The 24,623-nt window shown below is 33.9% G+C and overlaps 1 protein-coding gene across 4 annotated transcripts in view; it reads left to right on the top strand.

Moving 5' to 3' along the window:
* The window catches only part of LOC127867791 (uncharacterized), a 97,528-nt gene that overhangs the window by 865 nt on the left and 72,040 nt on the right, over positions 1 to 24,623 (top strand). The window contains exons 3-12 of one of the 4 annotated variants that reach the window (XM_052409244.1): positions 224 to 311; positions 641 to 762; positions 1,114 to 1,310; positions 1,616 to 1,777; positions 4,003 to 4,162; positions 11,394 to 11,477; positions 11,688 to 11,790; positions 12,763 to 12,884; positions 13,521 to 13,565; positions 14,598 to 14,817. In XM_052409244.1, the coding sequence (XP_052265204.1) occupies positions 224 to 311; positions 641 to 762; positions 1,114 to 1,310; positions 1,616 to 1,777; positions 4,003 to 4,162; positions 11,394 to 11,477; positions 11,688 to 11,790; positions 12,763 to 12,884; positions 13,521 to 13,565; positions 14,598 to 14,788 (1,274 nt within the window). In that variant the 3' untranslated portion in view covers positions 14,789 to 14,817. The remainder of the gene's footprint in view (positions 1 to 223; positions 312 to 640; positions 763 to 1,113; positions 1,311 to 1,615; positions 1,778 to 4,002; positions 4,163 to 11,393; positions 11,478 to 11,687; positions 11,791 to 12,762; positions 12,885 to 13,520; positions 13,566 to 14,597; positions 14,818 to 24,623) is intronic. The other 3 variants (XM_052409246.1, XM_052409242.1, XM_052409245.1) reach the window with 3 other exon arrangements.

Below are 24,623 nucleotides of genomic sequence, written 5' to 3'. Positions count from 1 at the left end.
AAATAACGGCGTAATATACAGTATCCGTTACAATCTTAATGTTGTTGTTACTAGTAATGTGTGGATACACTTGATCCAATCTCATAAAGATCCAATCCTAGCGTTTGCACAATCAGGAGTAGTTGTGAGGGCATCTTGTCTAGAAGAGGCATATTAAAAGTACCTGGTAATTTAAGGATATTGCATTAGCTCATGTTTTAGTTCGTATATATTGTTTTCATAGCAGCCCCGACTTCAACTCCCGTTAGTCGATGTACAAGTCCAACTGTAGATAATGGACTCGTCCAGTGTAGCAGCAACAAACAAGAATTGTAAGTTGTAAGCAATGCTGGTGTAGGAGGCCTTTGTCATTAAATTCATTCACTTAATTTAAACTTGAAAATATGAATTTACTAAAGTTAAAAGTTTCATCATAGCTGTGTATTCTTAGACTAAACAGAAATGTATACACTCGTTTGAGTTATGTATTTATGGTTTGACAACATTACATGTTTGCATGCTATTGTGGAAATCTTGTTCAATGGTCGAAAGTAAGCAAATAATAAATAATAAAGCAGTCTATAAGAAAATACTCCTTGAACCAAATGTTAACCAAATTGCATACATAACATTCATAATGTTACTTCCACACGTAACCCAGATTATGCGTGATCGTGTGCGAGAAAGGATACGCGTTCGAGACGGGAGCGCGCGAGATCCAAAAGTCCTGTGACAACACAACCGGAATTTGGTCCCCCAGTGCGGGCTTCCCAGATTGTGTCCGTAAGTAACCTCTTAATTTGTAACAAGAAATATAAAGATAGAAGCTCACCTTCAGCAGGAACTGCATGAACGGAGGATGTGCGTATTCTTTTATATTTGAAATATTTATCGCAGTCGTCGCAATAAACACATTTATTTTGACATTGCCATGTCAACTAGTAACTTTTTGCCATCGCAGTTTTACATTAATCACAATCGCACAGCAAGAATCAGAAGGGTTTATGCGGGATACACAGGCTAATCTGTGTCGACACTTTACGCACATGCATTAAACGTCGTTTTCCTAGATTGAGTTTAAAATTCATGAATAGCCGTGTTAGGCCCTTTGATTAACCCTTGTGACTGCTATAGCTGGGATGTGTATGGGCCGCCTCCTTACCCTGGTGAACGATAGCGATCTGAGCGCATCCTCTCAATTCCTGGGATCTCGAACTCTGCAGACCGGACCGGACAGGGCGCGCCTGGACGCTCAGGTGGAGGCTTCCGGTTTGCACGTGTACGCAGGGGGCTGGAAGGCGAACTTAGACTCCCTCGACCAATACGTTCAAGTCAGTATTATATTAATTTATATTCAGAGCTTGTCAAATAAAGGCGATGTACCGTGTGTGTGTTTGCATAAACTCAGCAGACGATTTTGGAAAGCGTGACTGTTTTTCTGTCGAATATATCAAACACATACGGTTCAACAACAATCCAAAACTCATATCTTACCATTTATGGAATTTTATAAAAATCAGTCACTGGTTTCTTAACAACGAAGTAACACATACATGGGGTGAAATCTTTACCAAGATATTTACATGCAACGGAATTCATAACAAGCTTTATGAATAATCGACCCTGTCCATTGAAGGTTGAGTTCAACGCGACGATGCGCGTGCGCGGAGTGGTAACGCAGGGCCGGGCGGTACTGGACGGCGACCCGGCGAACGAGTACGTCACTCAGTACCGACTGCTCTACAGTGATGACGGCAAGGCGTGGCGGCCGTACAGCTCCCTCAAAGTCAGCGATCAGGTATGCCATCAATCGGTAAACTTTGGCTAAGCAATTTTGTCCAATGACGTGATGATCATGTTTTGAATAATTTAAAACTATACTGACGGCATCATTATACCGCCGTATATACAACTATTAGTCCAACCCAATACTTGATCGGTAACTCAAGACGGATGGAATCGGCGAGTGAGTAGAAAGGCTCATCTACATCACGGACGTGGTAATTGTGCGCATGCGTCATACAGCTTACGGAAAATGAGAGATCATGTATGTGAACTTATTGGGTCCATTGGGTCGCGTTGCCAAGCTATTGATAAGCCATCGATGACTAAAAATTAAACTATCATTTGTCTTCTCTCTCGTTACCCATGTCAAATAAAGGTGGGTATTTAAAGAGGAAAATATATTTTTGTTGTTTTATTTGTAATTCTATCTAGGGTGAAGGATCAACGGGATTTATACACGGGCTGGACAGAATGAAAACACACCGTTACGAACTTTATGTTTGCAAATATCTCAAGTTATTGAAATATGTTTGCAAAAATCTTTAGTGCATAAAAGACAATTTTTCTTTCAGTTTGTGCTGATATCTTAAGATTAAAAAATACATTATTGAATACGCCTGAAATCAATGCCAAACTTTCACGTTGCCTTCAGCACAACCGTTTATATGAATCCTGTACACATTGAATTTTGGGCCAAGAACACAGGCTTATTAAATAAAGTAATTCCTATGTTTTGCACATTGCCATAAACCGCATAAAAACTGTCTTTTATACACTAGTTGAAATTCTTCAGAAAAATTGTTTTAAAAAGTTATTTATAACAAGAAATATCTTTAAAAAAAGATATACGGCGTTGATTGTGGTCGATGTTTATGAACGATCAAAAGTTATCTCTATGAGATAAAAAGTAGCGGATGCCTTTTTTCTGCGCAGTTGTTAGCTACATCATAAGCAAATCAATTACGGGGTGTTGCGCCAGATTTCGTGGCTTATTTTGCTTTATGTGATATTATTACTCAGATATCTATATTTACAGAATAGAAAAACACAAGAAACATGAAAATAAACGAGTGCATATAGGTCAGCCGGCAATACTCGAATCTTATTTAATTGCATAATTATAGTATAGCGAATTATTGTGGTCATGCTTAATAAACTGGTCTAAATGGATAAATATTTCTAATTAATTTTATCAAAATTGGTCCTTATCATGCAAATTTTGAAACCATATTAAAAATCGATGATTGACATACCACAATAATATCGCCGAATATCTTTATTTAGTATCTTTCTGATCAAAACAGACTTCAAGTGCACAAAGTTTACGAGACGGCGTTTATATAAAGATTTCTGCAACTGACCGCAAACTGACCTTGATACCTTGCGGATTGGAATGCAATGCATTACAGTCACTACGTTATTGTCAGTAAGACACAATGATCGCAACCCCTTTTGCGAACTCCGGTGATGAACTGTATATAAACTCTGACTTTCACAAAATGACCGCGTATTGACCCGAAACCTCGCGGGTTGAAATGCAATGCAAGTAAGTACTAAATATGACAACATAGCCTTTAGTTAAACGCTTTTGCGCTGGTAATTCTCTGAAAATAAAAGGTGAACGCACAAACTGTATTTATGTCGAAAATTGATTGTAAAACTGTTCTACCTATTGGGCCTTTTCATTAGAGATAAAATTGTTTCATGCAGTAAAACAGTGTTACAAAGACGCGGATATGTTTCCAATGTTCTGGTGTTATACTCAAATCAGCCAATGGAATAAATGAAGTGTATTCATTCGTACCTAGCCGCGGGAAATTTTATTTGAGTATTATTGGACACTTACAAAGGTCAAGTCAGGGTGAAAAGCTGGCTTATTCAGCTTACGCCGAAAAAAGACCTGCACCCTGTTTCCGCAATATTTACATTCTGATGATGATTGTTTAGTGTTGTTTCATTTTTCGTTTTTTTTTGTATTATAGCAAAGTTTACTAATATGTTTCATTTGAGTTGATTTAGAAAATCAATGTTGTGTAATACTTTGAGCATCTTGAGAAACGAATTTTTATAATGGAACAATATTTTCACCACCTTACAATTACAAAGCCCATCTGCTTCTTTAGTATAAATATGGGGCAGTCTTTTTTCCGCTTAAATAGGAAACGTCTTGCTATGAACAATTATTTAAACAAATTACATATTCCACATATCTTGTAATACTGCGTTACTTTCCCCCAGTTTCTTTCCGGCAATCATGACCGCGACACTCCGAATGTGAACATGCTCGACTGCCCCTTCGACGCCCGCTTCGTTCGCATCAACCCGCTGGCTTGGCACGAACACATTGCGCTCAGGTTCGATCTGCTGGGGTGCGAATCCGACGGCTTCGCTCCTGCATGTGAGTTTTCTCACTTGGCGTATTATATGGATTATTGTCATAGTGTCGAAGATGGGCGTAAGCTCTTGAATAATGTGGATTATCTCCTAATGTAGGTTTGATAAGTTATTGCCCTCATGTTGAAGATTAGCTTTATCTTTTCAATAGCGAGGGTTATCTCCCTCGGCTGTAAGGATGAGTTAATGACAAAGTGTTTCGAGTGAATGGTGAGAGGTATCTCCCATGGATGTTAGGATAAGTATTTGTCGTTGTGTTAAAGATAGGCTATACTAATAGCTATTTAATCGGTCTAATTTCCGTTTTACTTAAAATAATCGAAATTATATATAGAATATATTGACACGAATTTCCTAACGTTCTTGTCATACAAGTGAATGGCGTCTAAGATTTTAGATAACTTATCGAGATCACGAAAGTTGACACTGCAACAGGAGTGCAAAATTGCCCCTAAGTAATATACGTTATTTACCTAACTACAATTAGGGGGACTCATTGTCAAATATGTGTTGTAATGGATCCACATAAAAATGGAAAGAGTAACCATTATATAAAGAAAAAGGACAACTCTGCAATAATGATTGACGGTAAGCTACGTCTTGAATTCGTCATCTGTTTCTGTTATTTCTGTTGAATCTGTTGCCAACGTGTTGCTGTTTCTGTTGTTGTTGTTGAATCTGTGCCATTGTTTCTCTTGTCACATAAAGGTCTTCATTTAGTTCATTTAGTAAAAAAACATACCTGGTCTAAGCTATGGTAGTTTCCCGTGATGTCTTAAGGCGCCAGATTTTTAATATATTTGAAATTCGGAAGCTTTATATAAGCAAAGACCTATAGATTACACAGATTGGAAACTTCGCGCCTTATCGGGCTATCTCTCGGCGGGGTCACGTGGTCGAGAAACTGATAAGAACACTTGGGATCAGCAGACGATTTATTCCATGAATCAATCGGAGTAGTCCGGAGATAGCCGGTGTATCACGATTGCGATAAGATAGCGACGCGTCAGTAGCAACGGCTACGATTATCGAGCAAAGTTATGCGAAAATGTTACGGCGCTGTAGAAAGGCGGCTGTAACTTGGTCAATAATGATCCGATTTTCATAAAATAAAGTTTCATAGAAACATGAGTAATTATGTTTTTATAAAATCTCGATTTTATTTACCTTCAATAAGAATTTATAATGCCGCGATCATTGAAGCAATTGCGCTAAGAACTTCCAAATCGCGGCGAGAATGCTGTTGAATAATTTATTTGAAAGGCTTTTGCTGATAGAATATTCTTGTATAATTTGGTATTTCAGACAGTTAAAACCTTATAAAATATTATTATTTCAAAACGGATAGATATATGTGGACACATAGATCTAGGTCTCTGATTAAAACAACATTACAGTATAATAAATGCTATGATCGTTCGATCCAAAACCGGGTTTAGTTCGACTTATTTCAATATTGATTGTGTAGATTTTTTCAATTGTTTAATTCTCTTTTTATTTAGATCTTATTCATGAGTTATAGGTTATGAAAGTTTTGTTTGTAATCCAGTTTTTTTCTTTTGGTTATTAAATTAAGCTTTCAGTATCGTGGGCTAGGATTTCGCGAAAAGAAAAAAACAAAAACATTTCACGCGCGTGTTAATCGTCGAATCAATTAGCGAACTAAAGATGCTTTGAGTGTTTTTTCTTTACTCTTGAGAATTAATTAAAAGAAGGGATTCTTACTTCACTTATCAGTTTGCGTTGTTGATTGATTTTAATTGTGTGATCAGTGGTCGCGGCCGGCGAATTCATTCTTTATATGTCATTGTGATGTCCAATTAAGGTAAGTCTTTGTTGTGAATGTGTTAGATTTTAATATACTTGTTTATAATAGTACGTTATAAACACAATGAAATGTTGTATAAAACTGTTTAAAAAAAAGGCTATTCTCGATTGTGTATCTTATAAGTTGGACATACTAGTACATATTTTGGATTTTACATTTTTTAAATTCTGTATCATTTGTGCAATCATGTCGCGTAACAGAGACCCTACATTTTTTAAAACAAGTATCTATTAAGCAGCAAAAACTTATCATGGGGTGCAGAAAATTGTGACAAAAAAACAGAATATAAAACTGGATGTAATTTCACTTGTTTAACACAACAATGGAGATTATAACATTCCAATTATAGACTTAGAGATACAATCTTTCAATAACGAAACTAAGCCCAAAAAATGTGTCTGTAGATATTTAAACCTGCAGTTACATGTAAATACATGTATATGTTTTTACAATTAGCAAAAATGCATGAAAGAGGAATAAAAATGCAGAGGCCCAAAAAGATGGGACAGACTATAAAATTATATATAGAGAAAAACACTGGTGAAAATTTAAATTATATATGTACCGTTATAAAATTACTCTTTTTTTTTAAATATATCAAAAGAGTAATTTTATAACAGTACATATATAATTTAAATTTTCACCTGTGTTTTTCTCTATATATTTGCAAAAAATTAAGTGTTGGGGGGGGGGGGGGAATGCAGAATGCCTTTTCATCATCTGTGAAAGGGGACATGGATGCATCACTGAATACCGGTAATTTGAAATAAACTGGGACTATAGGTCTGTACCAGAAGTTTAACATCAGGACTATCAGTATGGGAATATTGAAACTAATAACGTGTGCTCTGCTATTGCTTACGCTTTTAACAATGACAATTTGTGGTTTTTATAGTCATCTCACAGCTTTTGTTTGTGTTTTAATAGTAAGCTCACAGCTATCTGTTAAAATATGTTTGTATATTAACTTGCATGTGTAACATTGACAGGAAAACTGGTAATACTAATAAAATAAGATATTAAATGAGAATTTAAACCCATACCGTGTACTTTCATCTAGTTCTTTTATTCATACCAAGATAAACATATTACCCAGAATACAAATCTTATTTCTTCAATTTGAGGTGAATAATGACAAAATTTTTCACAATGAACCAATGCACGTTTGACAACATGTGTGTATAATAGGGTAAAAGAGCTTAAAATTGTACCATCTTTGTACAAGGCCAAAATCCTTTAAAATGAACATTATCCTCCAGTTTAATTAATTCATACCTAGATTAACATATCACCAAGCATACAAATCTGACTTAATCTATTTGGGATGAAAAATGAAAAAGTTTATCAAAAACACGTTTGACAGCTATCTTGTACAACAGAAGAAAAGAGCTTAAAATTGTACCAACATTGTATAAGGCCAAATCCTTTAAATTGAATATTTTCTTCTAGTTTGTTTAAATCTATACTTAGATTAACATATTGCCTAGCATAAAAATCTTACTTCAACGATATGGGATGAAAAATAGAAAAGTTTTCACAAAGAAACAAACCACTTTGGCGACAGGTGTGAAAAATTATTGAATGAATTAACAGTATAAAATTGTACAAAGGCAAAATCCTTTAAAATGACTTATTTTCGTCTACTTTTTATTAATCATACCTAGAATTACATATCACCAAGCACAACAATCTGACTTAATCGATTTGGGATGAAAAATGAAAAAGTTTATCAATAAGAACAAAAACACGTTTGACAGCAATCTTGTACAACAGAAGAAAAGAGCTTAAAATTGTACCAACATTGTATAAGGCCAAATGCTTTAAATTGAATATTTTCCTGTAGTTTGTTTAAATCTATACTTAGATTAACATCTTGCCTAGCATAAAAATCTTACTTCAAAGATATGGGATGAGAAATAAAATAGAAAAGTGTTTCAACAAAATACAAACCACTTGATTGAATGAAATAACAGTATAAATAGTACAAATTGTACAAAGGCAAAATCCTTTAAAATACCTCATTTTCGTCTGTTTTTTATAAATCATACATAGATTAACATCTCACCTAGCATACAAATCTTACGTTATCAATATGTGATGCTTAATGAAGAAGTTTATAGAAAAATGCTTCGGGCCTTTCAATTTTTCAAAAATTATCGAAAATGAACGAATCCAGTGTTCTCTTTCAAATTCCGATAAATTAATAATTAATTAGAATAATAACTACCAAAACCTAAAGAATTATCAAGACAGAAAATAAATACTTATTTCTTATCACACAAAGAATATTCAATATGTCTTTTTTCGGAGACCGACTTTGCTCACTACGTAAAGTTCGTAACGTTGCGCTTTCAGACATTCATTGCTCTGCAAACTGACAACCGAGCGCTAAAAACACTAATTAACACATTAAAATTGTTAATAACAATATCAAATTATATAAACTTACCGGATTATGCTCAGAATACCCTACGACATCAAATATTAACGACTAATAACGAAGAATAATTGTTTGCTTTATAAGAAAATGGCCGACAGCAGCTGGAACAGGGAAGATTTTACAGGTACACCGGCATCTCCAAAATCAATGTCACGTGATCCGCGTCTGCCGATAGATATTATCGCATATCGCTATAGCGGTGACGAGAGATTCCAATCTGTGTAATCTATAGGTCTTTGATATAAGCAAGTCAACTAGATGAACCGCTGCATCACTCCATTGTGTTAAACGTCGTAGGTATTTTGTCCACTGTTACGTCACTTGATGTCATTTCGAAGATTTTCAGGCGTTGATTTCAGATCAAGCATTACGGACCATGTATTATGCTTTTAAAGCAAAACACAATGATGTCCCTACGCTATTCACGTAGTATGGGTTTCAATTATCTGGAGAATGCGTTGTGTCGCGATGTCAATCTTCATATGCGTAGTCTTCAATTATCGATCTTTTATTCGCGTTGTTTTGAAGCATTGGTCAATTCATCAGTTGTTCATAATAATGGCATACATTTATGAATATCCCCTTTAGTTTTTCTGAAATATCGTCTTTACAACCTACTAAGACACCGTATTAAAAATCCTTTACATCTTATAAAATCAGTCCTCAAAACTTACTTCAAACAAGTACATGGCAATTTGACATCTGACAGGTCATTTACGTATGCGTAATTATGAATCACAATACCTTGTTTCTCTACTCCTGGTCATATCCTTAGCTCATAAAAACCTCATGTTTACCAATGTACTTTAACTTTTTGGAGGCATTTTTATATTAAAAGAATTTACCTGCTAATTCTTAGATATGCGTGTTAGCCTATAAAACTATGTACATTATGATTATAGGACAGACTTTTAATACACATTCAAAATGTCAGAACCTTGATCGGCACATTTAAAATTCAGGTCTTTTTCTCTTAATGTTCTACTTCTATAAATATAATGCGATATTCACTTTACACCGTTCGTAAATGGTAGGAGCTATTCTGTTAAGCTTTACACGCTTAAGGACATAATGTACAACTTACCGATACTTCGCATATATTTGCGATACAGACAATGATGATGATGGGTATACATAATTACATTATTATATTATTATTATTTGTGTGTGTCTGTCCTATTCATATCCTCAAAAAAAATTACTGTCCTTATTCTTCGATTATTTTTATTCAATTGTAATTTCCTAGTTTCCGTATCATACACTTCAGAACACTTACAGTATTTTTCATTTTTCATTTTTTTATTTGTCCTCTTTTGGTTCCTTCATTGTAATAATAAACACAATCCCGCAACATTTTTTTATTATAATAATAATAAACAAACCATTTAATACATAATACTTTATGTGTACACTCTTAATCGCTTAATTCTAATAATGTTAAACACTATGTAAAATTCTTAAAATATTCTTATTAATGTGTACATTGCAGATTCCTTTATTATATTAATGCATATACGATGTAAAATTGTTCATGTTATCTGATTTATTGGTTCGTTTATAATTTCTAATTTATGTGTAGGTCCCTACTTCATTTTTTGTAATAACACATCCACTTATATAAAATGTTTAAACTTTTCTTAATTATGTGTACTTGTAATTTTTTTCATTTCATACATAAAATAATGTAAACTCTTGATACTTTTTTTATTCATTACATTTTTGTGTATTCTCAATTCACAGGAATTTTAGAAAAAAATACCAATAAAAGCAAAATTTTACTGATTTTCATATATTTTTTTCTCTTACATAATGCTATATTTTTCTAATACATACAAATTTACAAATCTTCTAAACAATTGTTTAATCATGACGTCTTTTTACTTTCTATTTCTAAAATATTGTTTGGAAATTTCCCTCCCATTATTTTATAATTAATAATTGCCATCATTAAATTGAACAACTGACCTTTTTCATCCTTTGTTCGTAGCCGGTGATCTCGTTGTAGTGGTTTTACTTCTGGTTCGATCCTGGCCACGGCACCAAAACATATATGGGTCGCATAATAACACATATACAATAACTTGCAGAATAGTTCTGAATTCTTTATTTAGTTGTTAAAACACAATTCTACCTAGTCAATAACATTTTAATCAATTAATATAACTTCAAGGTTATGACGAAATCCGCCCACCCGTGGATGCCCTATTACGACTTAAACAACAAAATGAACTTTTCTCTTTTATGTTAGATTCTCTACTGTCTGTGGACAAGATAGGTCTGCTAAAATAGTTCTTAGCCTTTACAAATATAAGAGGTTAATTATATCTATTTGATAAGTGCATTGAGTCATCCAATATGAAGACCAACATCAATTTACCATATAATCTTTTCACGATCTGTAGTTAAACAACATAGATGAACTCGCATGCATTTACTGCTCCGAGGCTATATTGGCGTTAACATAAGCCATCCGATATGAAGACAACCGCCAATTTACCGTGTAATCGTGTTACGATCTGTATTTAAACAACATAATGGAAATCGCATACATTCATCTAGTATCATTAAACCACGTTGTCGGTGTATTCTCCGAGGCTAGATTGACGTCAATATATGTGGCATGCATAATTCCGAAGTTAGCATGAAGTTGTCATCAACAAATATTACCAATATGGTGTAATTTTGAACCAGATATAAACATGAATGAAACTATCGCTAGTGTTGTTTTCTTATGCACTGTTTGGCATCCGTCGACAAACTCAGAACAAATAGCAGCACGCAAAACGGTAGTGTTTTATAACAACTATTATGATTGTATACGTGCGTACAATTTAATAAACATACGTACGAATTTTGAATTGTCTACATTGAATATATATTACACTTGATGTATGCATTGATTACATCATTCACGAAATTAAACAACAGAAGCATACCTCAAGAAACCTGCTCTGATTTTTTATTTAGGTGTCACACCGACGACAAGGACCACGATGTTGACAACTACTGTGACATTAGACCCTAACATCGTTAACAAGGACCCAACCACCAGTAAGTGTAACAAATGTGTTCTATTTACCGACAGGAAATTAGCTTACCCAACAGTCTTGAATTGTTTTAATGCTTTGGTTATGCATGTAAAATTAACGAATACTTAATTCAGCATTGTATATCATAATTTCATACCTCTTCGAATAAACATATACAAGAAAATCCGCAGATGATTTTGACAATGTAAACCAACCAAACCCTCTGTTACAGCCAGTATCCTCACCAGCACAACGGTACAGCGCCCTAATATGTGCACTGCCCTACCCCCGTCCTCACACGGCATCATGCACTGCGAACAGCAGACCGGCTCTCTGTAGGTACCCAGTATGCAGCGTTTCTGTGAGTTTGTATATGAACCGCGCTTCAGGAAAGAGGGGACTTAATTCACGTGCGCAAAGTGTCGTCCCAGATTAGCCTGTGCAGTCCGCACAGACTAATCAGGGAGGACACTTTCCGCCTAAATGGATGTTTCGATAAAACGAAGTATCTTCTAAACGAAAATATAGTTTAGACAGAAAGTGTCGTCACTGAAAGCCTGTCCAAACTGACTTCGACACGTAACGCATGTGCATTAAGCTTTGTTGGTTGGCATGGCATCGTGATTCGCATTCGTATGGCACCGCAATCTGAAGACGAGTACGTAAAGATACGGTAGATTGCAAACGATACATGGGTCTGTATTCACGAACCGATTCTTAGACTTAAGAATAAACTGATAGTCGTAATTAAAAATAACTCAGAGTTTGCATATAAGAAGACTAAAATTGCTCCTTACGTCATAACGTTATTAACACAATATCAACATATATTTGAACATGTTAACTACCATGCTAAATATCACCTTCAAGCATTACGGTTTGAAGATTATTATTTAATGTTAGACATTAAATGACATGTGAGTCTAAGAATCATTTGTTAAGAACGGGCCAATGACAGTAGACGGTATCCTGATGTGACCCTTGGTCTTTTAAGTAGCAGACGTGTCATGTAAAAAAAAACCGATATATTTATAAGTTGTGATCGAGTTTCGATTATGGAGCTAGTGTTTCACGACTAGAACACGAGCACTACAGCCATTATAGCTGAATGGCATTTAATTTAAATATCATACGCATCAAAGTGACTTTTATTCAGCGATTATTTACAAGATAGTGTTAAGTACATCGAATGTTTTCTCTGCGAACCCTATTGTCCAGCTACTTAGTAGCTATATATTGCCTATCGCTTACATATCGTCCATAGAACGATACATTATAAAAACATTGTTTGTTTTTAAATATATCAGAGTTTGCGTTGCGACATGCGATGAACACTACAAGTTCGAAAGCAACGACCTTGTGATAAAGCGCGTGTGCAACCAGGCAACGGGCGTCTGGCTTGGAGGTCCAGGCATCCCAAAGTGTATTTGTAAGTATCGACATGTATTGTCACATAAACCAATATAATAATATCATGAACACGTTTGTCCAAAGAATATGTTTTGTTTATGCGCTATAGCAAATTTGATTTATTTTGAAATGCTATTTAAGAACGTGTCATAATGACTGACTAGCTACTCTCGCTAGCTTATAAAATTCATAATGGAATATTAAAACTCCTAAAATTTGTGTACGTTCTAACGTATATTGCTAATTGATGTTCAGATCATTTTACGTATAAATTTTATGAAAGTAAATACTTTTGTTTGTAAAAATGAACTTTATTCGGAAGAAATGTAAGATTTTCACAGGTCTAAAAACCAGACCTGGACTGTCAATCCCAAATGCGTTGATTCAAACTCAGCTGTTAAACATAGCTTTTGATTCGAGTGCAAGCTATTAAAGTAGGAAAAGTATGGTTAATCAGGACATATTTTAGCTCCTGGCTTAATAATGTTCACATAGTACTTACCACTTGTAAAGCGCTCAGATCAGCGTATCTTGCCTATGAATAGTGCGCGTGAAATACTGGTAAAATACAAACATAACAATAACATAACCGATGGTCAAAGCGTAAATAGCAGTAATTTGATAATAATAATGCATATCCTTGTTTGTATTTTAGACAACAGCGCCCCTACACCTCTTCCTCCGACCAACAACTATACCAGTAAGTAAACACCGGAAATTGTATATTAGTGTGTGTGTGTGTGTGCGTGTGTGTGTGTGTGTTTGTACATGTCGTCGCTTTGTCCTCACGACAACTCTATTTACCGACCAGCCCCTGTGACCTTTCAGGGGAAAATATTTAATTTTGAGCCAAAGTAGGTCAAATTTACCCAGACTCTCCGTAATTTGCCAAAGAAATAGTTTTGATATAAATTGACAAGTGCACGATGACTAATGAGACCTTAATGTGCACTGGTAGACAATTTAAAGATAATTCATGTCTGGTTGCCCTAAAAAGGACAAGGTTACTGCGCTAAGGGAGTGATGAAAATTGACTAAGATCTTCTTCACACTCCTTGCGCCGCCTTTATGAAAAGTGTATATAAATTTCGCAACATTGCAAATCTTAAAAGGGCATGTTCACATATTTTTGCATGTATTGAAGTTTGTCATTAAATGCTTTAAATTGATAAATGTAAAAATTGGATCTAAAAAGCTCCAATAAACAATCAAGAATAAAATTTAAAAAAGAAAAAAAGTAACACTCAACAGGGCTCGAACCACTGAACCTGGAGTCCTGGAGTAAAAGTCGAGCACTTAGACCACTCGGCCATCCTTGCTGATACATGATGGATGTATTATATGCTTTTTATTAGCAATCCTCGTAGTTTCACATAATATAACGACAACAACGTTTCACGTTGCAACGCTTTATAATTTTCAGGTTTTTAAATCGTTAAAAGATGCATATAATGGCTATTTTAGAGCATGGTAAATATTCAGTATTACTGTTTCCTAAAAAATATCATAACTTAAACGAAAATGTGCGAATCTGAAACAGCTTTTTTTAATTGTGTCAATTTACCAAAACGTGAAAAGGCTACTTTAAAATATCGACATAAAGATAACTTGAAAGAATAAAAAAGTGATGTTGTATAATAAAAAACAATCGTACCTGACATTGTCAGACGAAACATTACACGCTAACACACATATCCTGTGATTCAAACACAATTTTTATCTTTTTTTTCAGATGGTTGCGTAATACTGAAAAATGAATGTCGTCAAGCCGGAAATGGAGATTTTCAAGCTTGTGGGGGCTGCCATTTTTTTGCCTCGTGTTCGGAAGGTTATTTATATATACGCGCATGCCCAGAACAACTACTGTTTGACGCGATTTCTGGTGTGTGTGACTACCATTCAAGATCGTGTCCTAACCATTAGATATCGATTATTCGACAAAGTCTGTGGACCTAAATACATACAAAATAAATTATACATGCATCCTAAGTAGATATATAAACATTTACCATTCGAAAATGACTCGGCATATATTTTACAATTGGGTGTATGGCAATAGACAGATTTTTTATAATTAGTTATAAACACGCTATAAATGTGAAGAACAATTCTGTAAAATATTCCAAGACTCAAATAATTAAACTTATGATTTTTATGACGTTTGACATAGTTATGTACACGACTATTATGATACCATAACATTCGTAGTTAACTGCGTATCGTTCATCAGGAAAACATAAACGCCCATTAAATCAGGAATAAAACAAAAATTGTATAATTGATTGGCACACATAACATTACCGAAAGGAATTCAAAATCACTTAGCAGATATAAACTCTATTGTTATTTATGAAACACGAGTATAAATATAATTTCCAAGAAAGGGATCAAGCTAACATATTCTGATCAATCAACAAGCTGAAGACACCACGTAGAAGACGTTTTAACTGCATCATATGCTGCATGTGTGTAGTAATGAGTGTCAGTATACTAACAAGTCTGTTAGTATTATGCCCAGTGGACTCTCCCATCATTCTAAATTGGATCAATTTATTTCCAAAATTAGGGATGTCTAGTATACTTATTTCTATACTTAGAATATTTCTTACAAAAATTCCGATGAGCAAACAGCGTAAACCCGGATGAGACACCGCATCATGCGGCGTCTCATCTGGGTCTACGCTGTTTGCAAAGTCCTTTTTTCAGGACGCTAGCCATAAATGGGTTAATGTCACTTGCGTTATAAATTATAACAGTGGGCATTAATGAGAGCACAAAATGCAGCTTACCATAATAACTCTTAAGTTTTTGGATACTTAAAGTGTTCGGATACCCTTTTTAGACGAAAAATTACCGTATTTTCGATTACTCTATTTGTTCGGTATTAATATTTTTACCACAATAAATGATTTTCAAACATGTTATTGAAACTCGAATTTTTATCATAATTCCAACCTGTTTGCTTCGATGCCACATTGAGCTCGTGTTTTTACAACACGATGTCGGTAATAAATTCAGTGTACCTCCACGCGTTATTGGGAAAATAGCATTTGCAATAAACAAGTGTTCCAATAGACTGCGTACAGTGAAATCGTTAAAGCCTCTTGAAGACTCAAAATAAACGAATATTTTGTAAAACATTTTGTACAATAAAGTTTACCCAAAATTAGTGTTCCGTATAGCAATAACCAAACTTTCAACGCTTCATGTTGTATGCTGACATTCATTGGACGAGATACACAATGCTCGTTTTTATATTTTTGTGGTAAGTTGGCTGTATATGCTTGTAATTATTTGCACATTATAAATGTCAACATTGGTAGATATCGCAAATGGGTTTCTCTATATAATAGTGACAATTTATGTCGACAACTTTCCAGTCCACGCAAGATATCTTTTTCAGCCGAGTTTAATGTGTATTAGACACGTGTTGTGAATTGAATAAAAACTGTCGTCGTCCCAATTAGTTTGCCATCAGATAAAGCGGTTTAACACTTAACAGAACAGAACAGAAGAGAACAGTTTATTTAGTAAATTAAGGCATCCGACCCATAATACATAATACAATAACATTATATACAGGATATTTGTTGGATTTGGTGAATTATCGATTTTGATTCACGAGTGATCATAGAAAATTATATTTTCACGAGCGGCGCATACTTTTTTCTATGACCACGAGTGAATTTTAATCGATAATCCACCGAATCCAACAAATTTTCATTTTATTTAATGTTTTTTGTCACCGTTTATATACATTGTTAAAGAGTTTAACTAAAGAATTTCGCTGGGATAATGACGTCATTTCGTAAAAAAATGACGTCATTTCACAGTAAACAGTGAAAATTATCGATTATTTTCACTGATAATTTTCACAGTTTGAAACAGTGAAATTATCAGTTTTAATTCACTGATATTTCTCTATAAACCACCGGAAAGCATAAAATAAATAATACAGTTTCATAGTTGTGTCATATTTTTTATAAATATGATATCATACATAAGTGTGTATTGCCTGTAAACGATGGAAAAGGTAACAAGTTAATTTCCTTATAGTGTTATCATTTTTCGAACCACCAGATGAGAACCACGAATATAAATATAAATTCCTTATATTACAATACTTATCACAATGAAAAAAGCGTGGTATTCGCAATCAATTATTTCGATATCCCCATTTGAACAATGTGTACATAGTCGTGATTCAAATGGTAAGTTTAAATGTCTACCAAGTTCAATCTTTAGTTTATGATAACCACTGCGGAATTTTGCAAAAGCAGTTCTAAAGCTTGTTTGGATATTCAGGGAGAGGTATCTCTCGGGATCAAGATGTGTTTTAAAGTATTTATACATCGTCGGACACCCCCGATCTATTCATTATGTTAGTCTCCATTCCTAAACCGTGGGAGTTTTATCTAGAATATCGCCGTTTTGACGTGGTATGAACAAATTCGGTTGGCCAATCAAAATAACGTTTACATTTTCAATACTCTCTGCTCTGGAGGGAGAAAAGAAGACGTCAACATAAAAAATGGCTACCACCATACAGGCCGACAAGAAATGTACATTTTGTTTAACTATCTTAAAACCAAAATATTATCGCAGTTTAGAATCTTTAACTAGAGTAAATCAAAATAGTGTCGTTTTTAATGAATTAAGAATAAAAAATCAAGGAGCAGCATGCGGTCTGTGTACAAACAAATTGAATCGAATTGTAAAACTCAATGCCGACGAAACATCAATTATTTTCAAAATCCCAAAGAAAAGAATTCTGATCCCTAATCTCCACCGTTACTCCATCTGATGAGCCCCGAACAACAAGTGAGGTGGTTGAATGAAATCTCATTATGGATTATTGACAACTTAAAAATAAATGAACTGTCATCAGTAAATGAACTACGTGACGATTTACTGGCTCTGAATGCAGAGGATGACCAGCTGAAAGCAACGATATTTACACGTGCCCACTTTGCAACAGAATATACACATGTAAACAGGGTTCCTGGTTTAAAAAATATCTTATTAAGAAACATCACTGGACATTCCACACTGTCAGCACAGATGTTTAAGCTACAAATACAGTTCAACATTTCTGTTCATGTCATTGCTTTTTAGAGACACCATGGACTCTTACAAGATGGGAGATGGTGAGCGAATACCAAGAAATGCATATTTTGAATGGCTTTTTGATAGTTCTGTAAAGCATACAAAATACAAATTGTCTTGCAACCAATCAACTAGCTATATAAGCTTAGATACAAAACAACGGCGAAACAATATCAAAAAATCCCACGGGTGATGTATAAGCGGAGCGTAATCAGCAGCCGTGGGTATCCGACGATGGTATTTATAATGAGTACACCGACTTGAAACGTGTCATGCCATTTTTTTTGTATGACAGTCAATAATACGTTGTTTGAATATATTAATAAATAAGATGTTATCGCCTTTTTATCGATTTATCCATGCATAACCAAATCCGTATGTAAACAGAATATTTTTTATTTTAGTGGCCCAACAGTCCTTTCCGATATCGTCTAATGATACAAGCATTACATAATAGTTTCTATGATAACGATTATTGGGCATTTGCAGTAGTTTGCACCAATACCTTATTCAGGTAACCATCGATATTAAATTATTTTCTTCAGCTGTTTATCAATTATAAAACGGTCAAAATGCATTTTATGCAATGCAACAGTACAATACCACTTTACAATTTGCTACGTTTTGTAGGGTGAATAATGGTTCAATTACAAACTATTTCTTACTTGATTATCACAATTCTGACCTTAGAAAGACTGTTTCAACAAAATTGCAATTATTATCTGAACCGATGCATTACTAAATTGTGTAAAACTCCAAACAATTGATATGAGATAGATATTTATAGGAATGTTTAACATATAATTTAAGTTAATGGTGTAACAGAGTTGGTGTTAGATACGATCTCAAAACCTCTTAAGACTAAGTGCATTTTAAATTGGACTACATATTAACGATGATCATCACTTTAAATATCGCAAAAGAAACCAACATACTTTAACATGAACTAAACGGTTAAATCATTACATTTTTGAGAAAACTTACGGAACAGGAAAAGCGATGGTAGACACCATACATCAAATTGTAAATGTGTACACCAGGTCTTTTCACAGAAGACGGAAATAAAAAAAAGGATCCAAAACGAAACAAAACTGACCGCTAATAACTATTCTTCACATAAAGATTTTTAATTCTTAAACATGCATTTAATCTAATTTCTTACCAAAATGATCTACATCTAGATATTTAGATCATTTTGCAGAGTAAAATTTCATGCCAATCAATGGAAACGGGAACATGTTTACGTTAGTGAATGAAAGGTAATATCAACGGTTTATTTGTCTGTTGATCGATCACCAATAATTATAACTTTGTAGATAAACGATATACGAAGGTCAACGTGATAAAATAAGCGGGTAAATAGTGTTAATAACATATATTCGGTAGTAACTCTTCAACTGGACATATAAAGTCTTACCATTTCGAAGTTTGACGGTGGGGTCATTTTGAAGGTTGCTAGGTCCGTCCGCATGAAATTGTATAACTTAGTTAAATATTTCCAAGTGTCTCAAGAGATGGATTACACATTTCAAAAATGTAATCATCATGAAGTGTAGACACAAAGTTAAGGCAGTCAACTACCTTAAGCAAATATTTCAACAATAAAGGGCCGTCAACTAATAAAACGGCACTGTTTTCGACAACGAAGGTCAATAACTATCAATTGGCACTGTTTTAATATAAAAGAATGCAGTCAGTTACAATAAAGGCACTGTCGTCGACAAGAAAAAACTGTCAGTGATAATAAGGCTCTGCTTTCGTAAAGGGAGGACAGCGACTGATACGATAATGATCGTTCATAGACCGGTAAACTCTTCTATTCGAATCCAAGTTGTTCAACTTTTCACACAAAGTACAAAACGATTTACTGTAGCTGGCTTCATCGAAAGTATTATGCCCATTCCAGACAAGCTGGTGCTTATTCTGCAACATTTCAATATATTTGTCTTTATTATTTCCAAGGACGTTAAGATAGGCAGCCATTTTGGTCGCGTTTTTGAAGTCTGCGGTGTCTATGTAGGAATTATTCGGAAGCAAACGCTTGTAGTCTGCTCCTCCCATAACAAGCTGTATGACGTCATAATTGTAGTTTGAAAAGAGCTTTTCAGTGACGTAATCTTCGCAATTTGAATTCTCAAATGACAAGTAGAATTTATATCGATCAAGAGTTTTCTTCGCTGCCTCGTTGTTGAATCTCGGCAAACGGTGTCCCTTTTTGCAACATCCGCCATAAATATCGACCTCTACACCCGCGCGTTGGAGTTCTTCAACATATTTTTCCCTTTTATTTGGCGTAATGCAATTTCCTACAAACCAGGCTGCGAACTTGGTTTTCTGGTCGAAGATGGCGCTGTAATTTCGGTTTTGGACATCAGTTCGCCGTTCAAGCGTCCCGTACGGGAAGAAAATATCCGCATCTCGCATAAAGGTCATCGACCAATTCATAGCAAATGACCAATTGGGCTGAAATTACGGCTCGGATGGATCTGCATTAAACAGCGGTGGCTCTACGATGAAAAACACCCAGGCTTGGTCGGGATTTCTTTTATCCGTGGGAATTGGAGGTGCTGAGGAAAGACCGTCGCCTTTTCGTATCTCGAACATAATTGCCGAAGCCTGATGAATCTTTTGCCTGTCACTCGATGTGTAGCAGTTCGAATATGGACATGTTTTCAGCGTTTGGCTTAGCACAGACTCTGAAAAAATTAGTACATTTGCATTCATGGTTTATTCAAGATACAGTAGACATTACAGTCCATGAGTACACATGTATGTTGAAATATTTATACAAACAAAATGCATGCAAGTGGTCATTAATAAATACTTTTTCATGGCATGATTGATCATTTACAAACATTTTATGTTATATACATACATTGTTAAAAGATACATGTATATTAACATAATGTTAACATAAAAAGCGCTATTGACAGCGAGAAGTCAACGTTTCTGACATTTATATTACTCAAAATAATATTTATAGACATTTCTTTGAATAAATGCTTTATGAACATAAATTGCTAAATTTATGTTAATTGTTTGGTTATCAGATTGCATTAACTCTATACATTTTGAATATTTGTTGTATTTTTCTAATATCATTGTATAAGGAACATTCATTCAACAAATGAAATCCATCTTCCTAGACATTGCAATGTTGACATTTTCTTTCCTGGAATGGTATAGATTCTGGTTTATGCCATCTTCCTGGCTCTATTTTCAATCTATTAAGATATTCTTAGTCGGCACAGATTAAACCTAAACTTATCAATAGTAAAAGCATTTAAATAAGGCTAGAATTCAAATTTACAAAAGAGATTATAACTTACTGCTCTTGATGAATTATTCTGTTCAGGCAGCCAATTTTGTATAAAAGCATCATTTAATCTGGATTTAACAAGAGATAAAAAGCACTTATCATCACCTACTCCTTGGTTTATCCATGCATAATGTAATCCCAAGGACTGCAACAAGTTACACACAGCTTTAGCCCATGTGTGCATATTTGGTTTACTTATCAAAGTGTTACACATATGTAAATATATGCACTTAAAATATTAAAGGTCTTTAAACTGGGTTACTTTAAGCCAATATCTTATTTCATTAACTGCACGTCTCACAATTAAGGATTGAATTTGCACACTTAATAATTTTTTACGGAAACTTAAATGTACTGTCTCAAATGTCATGGGTTCATCTAAGCCCCATATTTTTGAGCCATAATTTAAAATTGGTAAAACAAGTTGATTAAATAACTGTACTTTGGTCTGAATATTGATCAGCCATAATAACAATATCATCTGCATATATAGTAACAGAAAAAATTCCAATTTCAATCCCATTAAAACCATTTAAAATATAATGTTCCTCAATATCATTCAAATAAATAGAAAAAAGGAACGGTGATAATGATTCACCATGTCTCACTCCTAATAAACAAGAGAAGTCTTTATTACTTATTCTATTAACTAATTTGATTCTTGATTTCACATTTACATACATAGATGTAATAATATTTATCATTTTCCTCGGACTTCAAAAGCTTATACCAGATAATATCTCGAACCAAATACTCGAACGCTTTAGTAAAACCCACAAAAACAGCATACACTCTCTTTTTTCATTTAGTAGATAATAAATAACACCGTGTAATACAAAAATATTATCGATAGTACCCATAATTTGTCTATAACCTGCCTGTGATTCTATATATACATGATAATTTTCTGCCCAATTATTCAGTCTATTGTTAATGACTTTAGTATATACTTTCCCAAATGTACTTAATAATGTAACCCCCCTTTAGTTGTTAACATCACTCTTACTTCCCTTTTTATATAATTCTACAATAAAACCCTCACTCCACATTTCAGGGAAATGTCCATGTCCAAAAAGCTTATTAAATAAAGTACTTACAACTTTTAAAAAGCTACAACTGTGAAGCCCAAATTAAAAAAAAGCATTGAGTAGATAATCAGGACCACTTGATTTTCCATTTTGTATTTGTTTACAGGCATTCATAACTTCCTGGTCAGAAAATAATACATTTAATTCATCAAACATTATATTCAGTTCACCATTCAAATATCTGTCTTCAAAAAATAAAATATCTTCATCGGGTTGGCAAAATGAAGAATTTGGATCATTTATTGACTTAAAATGGTTTACAAAAAATCTTCACTTTTTATTTTGTGTTTATTATCTCTAACACTATGTCACAGGGTGTAAATTCTTATTTAGTTATTTGTTATTAGTGTCGAGTAGTTTTAGGTAGCTCTGATATAAAACCTAGACTGTAGTCTTAGTTGTTTTATAGCTAACATATAGTTGAATCTAACCTATTCTGAACACGTGCATGTGACAACCAATCATTCACTTTCCCTCCGATATTGAGTTGCCTGTTGAAAGTTGTTTGAGACAGCCATTGCATTTATTGAATTGCAATATTATATTATTTGTGTGGGATATTTTGGATTCCTGCAGGTAACTACTCTAAATCTTTTATTTATGTTCTCTGTCAATTGTTTGTATTATTATTTAGGACATCTGACGGTTACGGTTGTGTTTATTAGTTATTTATTGAAATAACTTATTGCGAGTCATATTCACGCCGCCATGCAACGCTAGTCATTATTAATGTGTATTCCACTTGAATGCATACATATATTATCTTGATTATATATCTAATGGCATGTATTAATTGTTCCTATTTCAGATACCTTTATCGATCTATTAAAACTTTGAAAACATCGATTGATTCGATAGTTTGTCGTCGAACCCCAAGTACGCAAATTGCGCGTAGCTAGGCCGGCAACAAGGGTCAAGATAATATATGTATGCATTCAAGTGGAATACACATTAATAATGACTAGCGTTGCATGGCGGCGTGAATATGACTCGCAATAAGTTATTTCAATAAATAACTAATAAACACAACCGTAACCGTCAGATGTCCTAAATAATAATACAAACAATTGACAGAGAACATAAATAAAAGATTTAGAGTAGTTACCTGCAGGAATCCAAAATATCCCACACAAATAATATAATATTGCAATTCAATAAATGCAATGGCTGTCTCAAACAACTTTCAACAGGCAACTCAATATCGGAGGGAAAGTGAATGATTGGTTGTTACATGCACGTGTTCAGAATAGGTTAGATTCAACTATATGTTAGCTATAAAACAACTAAGACTACAGTCTAGGTTTTATATCAGAGCTACCTAAAACTACTCGACACTAATAACAAATAACTAAATAAGAATTTACACCCTGTGACAACTAGTATTTATTTACATTTTGCAATATAATTTTGCCTTACTTAGTCTTTCATTTTCTAGTTTCAGTGCCTGAATTTTGTCATAAATATTTTTCTTTTTTCTAATTGTACTTTTATAAAAACTTCTTGATTCAACCATATTTTTTCTATTTTCATTTGTAGTAAAGTTTCTGTATGCATTCAGGGTTTTATAATAACTCCGTTAAAAAAAATTACATTCATCATCAATATTTGCTGCATCCTTATTGTTTCCAAAATATGTTTTGTCAGTTCAGTGCCTTTAAATAGTGGTGAGCTTATATTTTCAATAACTTCACAGAACGAGATTAAACAATCATCTAAATCACCATCATTTTGAGGCTGTTCAATATTAATACAAAGTGTATCAAATGTATTTCTTATACTGTCACTATTTATTGCATTAATATATCTTCTTTTCATCCTTCCATTTATACAAATATGGTAATTGTTTATCGCCAATTTCAAATGCATATTTGAATCTTTGATATACAAGTGATATACTTTTAAAAATTGCCAATTAACATTAAAAGCGACTGACACTCGCAAGGTTTAATGTTAGATTTATTATAGCAAAATTTTAACTTTGAACACTACGCAGGACTTTTTAGGTAAGAAGACGGATGGTACAAGAAGCGCGTCGTCTAATGGTAGAAGGGCTTTTTGACTGATTTTATTCGGTCATATTTCTAACGGCAAAAGGATGTTTTTTACCATGCAAAAACCGAAATTCTCAATTGTATGATGATGTGATGTTCAAATGTTTGGAAACAAGAAAACATAATAGTTAGAAGTTTTAATATCCATTTAACTGATTAGCATATGTTTACTATTATCTGTTTCATGTAAGTTA

This window comes from Dreissena polymorpha, chromosome 2, assembly GCF_020536995.1.
Source record: "Dreissena polymorpha isolate Duluth1 chromosome 2, UMN_Dpol_1.0, whole genome shotgun sequence".
NCBI classification, from domain to species: Eukaryota; Metazoa; Mollusca; class Bivalvia; order Myida; family Dreissenidae; genus Dreissena; species Dreissena polymorpha.
Note: the sequence above shows the minus strand (reverse complement) of the source record. Positions and strands in the feature narration are given on the sequence as shown.